This window comes from Impatiens glandulifera, chromosome 5 (assembly GCF_907164915.1).
Source record: "Impatiens glandulifera chromosome 5, dImpGla2.1, whole genome shotgun sequence".
In the NCBI taxonomy this organism is placed as follows: Eukaryota; Viridiplantae; Streptophyta; class Magnoliopsida; order Ericales; family Balsaminaceae; genus Impatiens; species Impatiens glandulifera.
Window position 1 is genome coordinate 34,872,283 of NC_061866.1, and position 9,816 is coordinate 34,882,098.

At 29.4% G+C, this 9,816-nt stretch overlaps 1 protein-coding gene across 1 annotated transcript; it reads right to left on the reverse strand.

Moving 5' to 3' along the window:
• Positions 1 to 2,750: 2,750 nt before the first annotated feature.
• Positions 2,751 to 3,126, reverse strand: LOC124939253 (putative defensin-like protein 165). The gene is made up of 2 exons (XM_047479743.1): positions 3,075 to 3,126; positions 2,751 to 2,926 (listed from the first exon to the last, which is right to left on the reverse strand). Exons 1-2 carry the CDS (start codon positions 3,124 to 3,126, stop codon positions 2,751 to 2,753), a joined length of 228 nt encoding a protein of 75 aa, XP_047335699.1.
• Positions 3,127 to 9,816: the final 6,690 nt, after the last annotated feature.

Below are 9,816 nucleotides of genomic sequence, written 5' to 3' on the forward strand. Positions count from 1 at the left end.
AGCGGTACAATCGGCACGCGAAGCGGCACGGTTGTCACGCAAAGGCACATCGCGTTACGCAAAGCGACACAGAGTTGTACTTAGATTTGTGTAAAACATCAAATTCGATTCCTATTGTTTTTCAGATGAATGAAGAATGTATAAAAAGATGATATAATGGGTCTCTTTCATGTTTGTTATTGCATCATCAAGTAAAAAGAAAAATGCCCCTTCTTTGGGATGATTATGACAATTTGAAGGTTTCTTCATGGAAGGGTGATTATTGAGAAACACATGGAGTAAAACAGGTGAAAGAAATCAAGAAATTATTCATAAGAGGAAGGATTGTTTGTCTCCTGTTATGCTATCTAGCCCTAACCATTCTTGTCACATTAACCGAGCTTAGTGTTTTTAGGTTTGACAAGTTTTTTTTGTTCTTTCTATTTGCGCTTGTAATGTTTTTAAATTTATAGTTGTTGTGAACCAAACCACATTCGAAGTAGAGATGGATCATTTTGGATTTGACATAGTGGGGTTTGAATGTTTTTCCTTTTCAATTTATGTCATTTTTGTTCTTTTGAAAATGGTCAGAAAACTTTAACTCATAACTTTTTGATCGTGTAACTCCTATCTTTCTATTCATGTAACTCTTAACATAACTTCTGATTTGTAACTTGTAATAATAATTTCATGACATTCTATTCTGTTTAACTCATGACAAATTTGCATTTATTTGGTTAAATTTTCAAAGAAGATTCAATTTTGTTGCTGACTATTATTGTAATATTGAATTTTTTGTTATATTTTTTTAGTTATGCTTTTAAAATAAAATCAATTTCAATTTTAATTATCTTTATTTACCTTTGGGCTTCTTCTTTCAAGATAAAAGAAATTCTTTAACAATGTTAAGATAAGGTAAGAAAGACAAATAGAACTGAATATGAGCAGATGACAAATTATTTAATCAAACAAAACAAAGAAAACCATTCTTCATTCACAAATCTAATTTGATGTTTTACACAAATCTAAGTACAACTCTGTGCCGCTTGGCGTAACGCGATGTGCCTTCGCATGTCGACCGTGCCGCTTCGCGTGCCCACCGTGCTGCTTCCTGTGCCGACCGTGTCATTTCACGTGCCAATTGTGCTGCTTCGCGTGTCGACCGTGCTGCTTCACGTAACGCGATGTGCCTTCGCGTAACGTGAAAAGTGAATCTTCCTTGAAACGGACTCATATGATCATCGACGAGATTATCTGCAATTATTATCATTGACATATGAACAACGAATAATAAAACTAATATGAACAATAAGATGATCAAAATTTGAACAAATATAAAGCAATATGAAGCAATATGAACCAATATGAACCAATATGAACAGATTAAATTTATTTAGGGTTAGGGTTTGATTAAGACAACATAAATCGTTTGAAATGAAGATAATAGAAATAAGAACATAAATTGATTTAGGCTTTTCAAATGAAGATACTGAAAACATGAACATAAATCGATTTAGGGTTAGGGTTAGGGTTTGAAATGAAGATCATGGAAATAAGAACATAAATATGTATGAACATCATTTCAGGGTTAGGCTTTTCTTATCCTTGATGTTTTCCGTTGCCGCCGACGTCGCCCTAGCCGTAGCCGTCGTCGCCGTCACCGTAGCCTTCTTCCCCGCCGTCGAACAAGAGTAGAGAGAAAAAGAGAGAAAGGAAATGAATGAAATGAAAAAAAATGAATATTTATATAAAACCCTAATCCAATTCGCGAAACGCGAAGTCTCTTCGCGTGACGCAAAAAGGGTAATTTCTTCTACAAAAATTAAGTGGTCACCAGATCAATTTTAATTATTGGGTAACCACGGAGGCAATTAGAGCCATCATTAGGGTCATTTCGTCAAATTTCCCTAATAATATAGATATTAGGAGTGATTTAAGATAAAAAAAAAATCTCAATATAAGAAAGTAAAATATCTGAATTTATAGTTCGATAATAATTTATTTTATCACAATTGTAATATCTCAATAGTTTCTTATAAGTTAGGGTGTATATTTGTTTGGCTTTCGGGTTATTCGAGTTCTTCGTTCGAGTTATTCAAATCAAAAACCGAACCGAATTCGAATAAATTCTAATAAACCGAACCAAATTTGTTTTTTAATATATTATATAATAAATTATATATATAATTATGTTATTATATGCAATAAATTATATAATATATAATTAAAATAAATAATAATAAATTAATTCGGTTTTCGGTTTCAAAAATTAAATCGAATATCGTATATGAAAATTGTTTAAACCATATTCGAAAACCGAAAATAAATTCGAGTTTGGTTTATTCAAATTGAGTTGAATATTTTTTTTTTGACTAAGTATTGAAAACCTCTCCTTTTAAATAATTAAGAAAAATTATTAGTGTAAAGCTAATAATTTATAAAATAATATGCAACTGACATTTGAATTTTGAAAATTAATCAACTTAATAAATTTATTCATCTCTCAATCCAATTTCACTTACGAAAACAACATGCTATCAATGAATAACAAATATCATATTGTTCCACATTAATTATTATTTGAGATGTTTATTTTTTCTCATTTATTAGTTCTAATTTTTTCTTTTCATTTATTTATTATAATATTACTATTGGTAGAAAAAAACTCATCACTTATATTTTATTAAAACCCAATAATATCTAATACATTTAAAAAATCAAATGTAGATAGTCATCACATCATAGTCATTCTCACTTTTGAAAAAAATCTATCAACAATTATAAATACAATGACATGAATAACTTGAACCAGTTGATCCAATGCACACACCGTTTCCATTGCGAGCTTTGAAACATTGCTCACGACATGTAGCAAGTGTACACCCAGTCTTAGCTAAAACTTGGTCGCATCGTTTTTGAGCACTCACTTGCACAACCATCGTTATAGCTACAAATTAGAAATATTAAGACTATTTCCGGTGTCTCACATTTGATATGAGGAATGCATTATGAAATAATATATTATTTACAACTAAAAAAAACCTGATATGAGGAATGCATTATGAAATAATATATTATTACAAATAATAAAAAACCTGCTAATGCTAAAACAATAATCAAAACATGGGAGAGAATAAGCCTAGCCATTGGATGAGATGCTTCTTTTAGGACTTTTCAAATATTTGTGAATGGTAAGACGGTGGATATTATACTATCAAACTAAACCCTTAAATAGGCCAAATATCTGTATGTACATGACAGTTAGATTACAGAGATAAAATGTAGATTTATTTAATATAATAATAACATATATATATTTTGTAATATAATAGCATTAACATATTTATTAAATATAATAACATTTGTTTTCAAGGAATAAAAAATCCTTTTGTTAAATAATGTTTGAAATGAAATAAAAATAATATTTTTTCTAGTTACATTAATTATATATCACTTTTAATATACATATTCAATCTAGACTAGATTTTGCTAATTGTTTTCTAAATCTTTAAATAATAATAATTTTAAAATTCACATATGGAAGCTTTATATAAGAAAAATACTTTTTAAAAAAATATATATATATAAATATATATATATATATATATATATATAATAATTAAGTCTAACAAACTCTAGATTAGACTTATGAGACTTAACGGATTAGGTTAAAGAGTTTGTTAACCCGCAAAACATACAAACGAGTTATAAAATAATATGAAGAGTCGTCGATTAAAAAATTAAATTAAAGTAGATGAATTTTTTTTTAGATTATTAGTTTTCATTATTAAATTAAATTTTAAATATTTTTTTATTTTAGTTAAAATATATTTTTTATTTTTTCTCTATATTTATTATATACACCATTATTGTAACTCATTTTTTAATTTAATATAATTATAAATTAAAATTTTAAAATATTTTTATCTTATTCTTTAATTAAAAATTTTAAATAGTTTATTACAAAAATATTTTTATAACTTCCTTACATATTTTTTTATTTATATAATTAATTAGTTTTCTTTTATTAATTAATTTTTATATTTATTAAATTAATCTGTAGATAATTTTTTTAATTTTGGTTAAAATATATATTTTTTTATTTTATCTGCATATATTTTATATGCACAATTATTTCAAATCTTTTATTAATTTAATATAATTATAAATTAGATTTTAAAAATATTTTACCTTATTATTTAAAATTTCTAAATAAATTATTATAAAAATATTTTTATACCTTCCCTACATATTTATTATTTATATAATTAATTAATTTAATTTTATTAATTAGTTTTCATATTTATTAAATTTTATTTAAATAATTTTTTAATTTTATTTAAATAATTTTTTAATTTTATTAAAAATATATATATATATTTATTTTCTCTCCATATTTATTATATGCACAATTATTTTAATTTTTTTTTATTTAATATAATTATAAATTAGATTTTAAAACTTTGATCTAATCCTAGAGCCGATGTTTCAGATTTTAAGAAAAAAGTAGGGGCTCGAGTGATATTCTTAGAAATAAAACTAAGAATTTCACAAATAAACCCGATTTAAGAGATATCGGTCATAAGCTCTTTTTTGTTTGTAGACGATTATCCTGATAGCAACACTCTATCGAAGGGTTTGAAGAAAAAGAACATAAATAAACCTCAAAAAAGTGTGGCCTAAAGCCCCATTGAGAAAGAACACATCGTTGTTACATTTATTAAAAAATGAGATGTTTAAAACACATGCTTTGGAAAGAAAAAAATTTAAAAAAAATTGAAAATTCCAAAAAGAGAACAAGAATAAACTCTGAATATCTCTAAAAAAACATTGAAAATTGTTCATGTGTTGGTTGAGGTAGTGAACCATTCGTGTTTACTCAGACTCTAGTCTTGATTTTTACGGCAAGAATAGAATGTACCGATTCTACCAGATACACCCCGGAAACGAAAAAAAAACGACTCAAGTTGTTGAGGTATTTAAATCAGCATTGGTGGCCTACCCAAGATCTGAATCTTGATTGCATATGACAAATGCATGAATGTATCGATTCTATCAAATATACCTGTAAGCCAACAAAAAAGATATACAAATGGTATATGAAAACACAAAGTAGAAAGTCGAAAACCTCTTCCAAATGTTGTTGCGTTGAGTCAAAAATTCAAGAAATGTGTTTCTTTGTCGAGCAACCAAAAAATAAGTTGCACTCATTTATCAAAAGGTCAATGTGTTGACTGCCTTACTCGATGGTTATAATCATGGATAATCATTTGTACACAAGTTCCGATTTATAACTAATATCTTGAAAGTTGGTGAAAAAATCTTATTCCTTGATGAAAGTAAAATCAAAACAAAGGATGGAAAAGATGCAAAACCTAGCTCCGCATACGTTTCGAATCTGAAAATGCCATGATTCTTCCACCTCGAAAAAAAGAGATAAATAAGGATAGGAGCTGGGAAAACAAATAAAAATATTTCTTTATTCAAAAACATGAGTCATTTGTCAATGAATGAAGTTTGACTAACAGATTTCAACTAGATGTGAAGGACACTTTGAAAAAAAGGGAAAACAGGAATTCTGTTGAAATATTCCTTTAAAAGGCAAAGAGCCGCCACCGATAATACAAAAGCAAAATACAAAACATTGAGTCTCCAAAACCCTATCTGTTGATAGGTGCGATAGATCATTTTTTTTACGGTTGCGCTAAAACCTTAATTGTAGTTAGGTAATTAAACACTATTTGTTGATAGGTACGTGCGGTTATTCGTACACAATCCCGTTTAAACCCTAATTGTAGTTAAGTATCTAAATAATATCTATTGATAGGTGCGATAAATCACTTTTATACGATTCTGCTAAAAATCCTAATTGTAGCTAGGTAACTAAACAATATATGTTGATAGGTATGTGAGGTTGTTTTTACACAATCTCGTTTAAACCCTAATTATAGTTAGGTCTCAAAACCCTATATATTGATAGGTGCGATAGATCATTTTTATACGATTAAGCTAAAAGCTCTATTTGTAGTTAGGTATTTAAACCCTATATGTTGATAGGTACGTGAGATTGTTCGTACACAATCCCGTGTAAACCCTAATTATAGTTAGGTCTCCAAATCCATATCTATTCATCTGTACGCTAATCATTCATACACGATTCCACATTTAAACTCTATTTATCGATAGGTGGAGACATCATTTGTATATGATTTCGTTAGAAACACTATTTGTTGATAGGTGCGCTAATCATTTGCATATGATTCCGTTAGAAACCATATTTTTTGATAGGTGCGAGAAATCGTCCGTACACGAATCCGCCTATAAAGCCTATTATTTGATAGGTCGAGCCATCATATGTATATGATTCGGTTAGAAACCCTATTTGTTAATAGGTGTATTAATCGTTCGTACACGATTCCGCCTATAAACCTTATTTGTCGATAGGTCGATACATCATGTGTATATGGTTCCGTTAGAAACCCTATCTATTGATAGGTGCGCTAATCATTCGTACACGATTCCGCCTGTAAACCTATTTGTCGATAGGTCAAGACATCATTTGTATATAATTTCGTTAGAAGTCTTATCTATTGATAGGTGTGTTAATCGTTCGTACACAATTCCTCCTACAAACTCTATATGTTGTTAGGTTTAGACAACATTTGTATATGATTCTGTTTAAACCCTATATGTTGATAGGTGCGATAATCGTTCGTACATGATTCCGCTAGTAAACCTATTTGTTATAGATCAAGACATTGTTTATATACGATTCCACTAAAACCCTATCGCTCGATAAGTATTCCCTCCTACTACATCAATGAAATCAAAACACTATCAAATCGGACTTTATCCTTTGATAGATCATGTAAGACTTTTCTGTAGACAAGCCAAGAGATCATTCGTACATGATCCAACCACACCAAACCCTATCATCCAAGTAGGTAACACAAAACTCTATCCCTCATTAGGTCCTCAAACAAAACCCTATCGCTCGAATAGGTATTCAAAATCCTATCACCTGAATGGTTTCCAAACCATATCACTCGTATAGGTACTCAATCAAGCCCTATATCTTGATAGGCATCCCGTCAAAACCCTATTTTTCATTAGGTGCATCTCCCAAATCACAAAAGCAAATACTTGTTTGTCAACAAGCACAATAATCATTCATACATGATTCTGACCAAACTCTGTCCTTCGATAGGTAATCAAACCATGTCATTTAAAGAGGTACCTCAAAATTTTATCTCTCAATAGTATTTAAGCCTTGTTTGTTAGCAAGCACAACGATCATTCATATATGATCCTGCCCAAAATCTATCATATGTTCATCATAAAACCCTATCCCTATATAGATCCTCAAACAAAATCTCATCACTTGATAATTAACCAAACCCCATCTCCTGTTTGCATACTCAAGAAAACCCTATCTCTATATAGGTAATTAGACAAAAACCCTATCGTCGAATAGGTATCCAAACTCTATCACTCGATAGGTACTTAAACCTTGTTTGTCGATAAGTACAATGATTATTTGTATATAATTTTATTCAAATCCTATCTTCGAATAGGTAATCCAACAAAGTCCTATCGAAATCTTATCTCATGATAGGTACTCCAATGAAGTTTATGTTCTTTGATACAGTCCTATTCCGATCCCGTTCTCTGATAAATGTTTGTTCTTAATTCCCAACATTAATGCCTATGTGTTGATAGCACCACGATCATTTATACATGATCGTTCTCAACTTCACCTGTGAGTGATCTTCATTGAAAGTTTATTAACTTCCGCAATAAAAGTAACAATACCATGATCATATATACATGATCAAACGATGGCAAGATCCACAGGAAAGTTTTTGACATCCTCACCAAGACTTATCTGTTATTGAGTCTCATGATCATATGTTTATGATCACTCTAAGAAGTTACTTGTTAGTAACCCACATGAAACATTACTAAAACTTGAATGTTCCATACATATCTCAAAACGTTAACTCTTTAGCCATTTATACATGATTAAACATGAAGAATTTGTTGATATTCATGCGAGACAGGAATTGATGTTTCAATACCTATCTTTACCCTTACTTCATGGATTTTATGACTACTTTGTGATGTTTTGTAAAACAGGATTTTAAAAGAATCATCTGTGTTAGGACACCAAGGAAAGGGTTTACTAAAGCAACGCTAGGAAGCACCTCGACAAAAGCATTGTATAGCATTAGCAGGTCACTCCAACTGCGACACGCTACAGGTTCCATCTTTCCTAACTCCTTCATTATAAATTGGACAAGATAACTTGGTGTTAGATGTCAAACTCGAATCAAAGTTTTCAAAACAAGTTTGTTATATTCAAACTCGATTCGAGAGGGCACTCTGTAAGTACTAAAAATCTACACTCCAATTTATAATATTAAAATAATTATTTTTAAGATAAAAATAATTAACCTCATAGCCAAAAGCCTATTTAAAACAATTAATTAAGATTAATTATTGTACTAATTAATCAAATTAATTAAGGGTTAGGGTCAAAATAATAAAAACAAAAAGTAAAATTATTTGGGATAAATGTTGTACCCATATTTTCTCAAAATAATTTTAAAAAAGTTAAGGGAAAATTAAATAATTTAAAATGAATTTTTGTATCCATTTTATGTAAAACAAATATATTTAACCCTAAAAATATACAAAAATAAAATAAAATATATTGGTAAAATATTTGTCATATTTATTTTAATATTTTGTGTATTTTAATAGATCGAAAATAAAACTAAAAGAGTGAAAAAATCAATTTCAAGCAAACCTTAAGGTTTTAAAATAAAAATATGATAGGCATCCCGTCAAAACCCTATTTTTCATTAGGTGCATCTCCCAAATCACAAAAGCAAATACTTGTTTGTCAACAAGCACAATAATCATTCAAACATGATTCTGACCAAACTCTGTCATTCGATAGGTAATCAAACCATGTCATTTAAAGAGGTACCTCAAAATTTTATTTCTCAATAGTATTTAAGCCTTGTTTGTTAGCAAGCACAACGATCATTCATATATGATCCTGCCCAAAATCTATCATATGTTCATCATAAAACCCTATCCCTATATAGATCCTCAAACAAAATCTCATCACTTGACAATTAACCAAACCCCATCTCCTGTTTGCATACTCAAGAAAACCCTATCTCTGTATAGGTAATCAGACAAAAACCCTATCGTCGAATAGGTATCCAAACTCTATCACTCGATAGGTACTTAAACCTTGTTTGTCGACAAGTACAATGATTATTTGTATATAATTTTATTCAAATCCTATCTTCGAATAGGTAATCCAACAAAGTCCTATCGAAATCTTATCTCATGATATGTACTCCAATGAAGTTTATGTTCTTTGATACAGTCCTATTCCGATCCCGTTCTCTGATAAATGTTTGTTCTTAATTCCCAACATGAATGCCTATGTGTTGATAGCACCACGATCATTTATACATGACCGTTCTCAACTTCACCTGTGAGTGATCTTCATTGAAATTTTATTAACTTCCGCGATAAAAGTAACAATACCATGATCATATATACATGATCAAACGATGGCAAGATCCACAGGAAAGTTTGTTGACTTCCTCACCAAGACTTATCTGTTATTGAGTCTTATGATCATATGTTTATGATCACTCTAAGAAGTTACTTGTTAGTAACCCACATGAAATATTACTAAAACTTGAATGTTCCATGCATATCTCAAAACGTTAACTCTTTAGCCATTTATACATGATTAAACATGAAGAATTTGTTGATATTCATGCGAGACAGGAATTGATGTTTCAATACCTA

Coding starts and splice junctions, on each gene's coding strand:
- LOC124939253 (XM_047479743.1), bottom strand. CDS start 3,126: ATGGCTAGGCTTATTCTCTCCCATGTTTTGATTATTGTTTTAGCATTA. Junction 2,927..3,074: donor TATTGTTTTAGCATTAGCAG/GTTTTTTATTAT, acceptor TCTAATTTGTAG/CTATAACGATGGTTGTGCAA.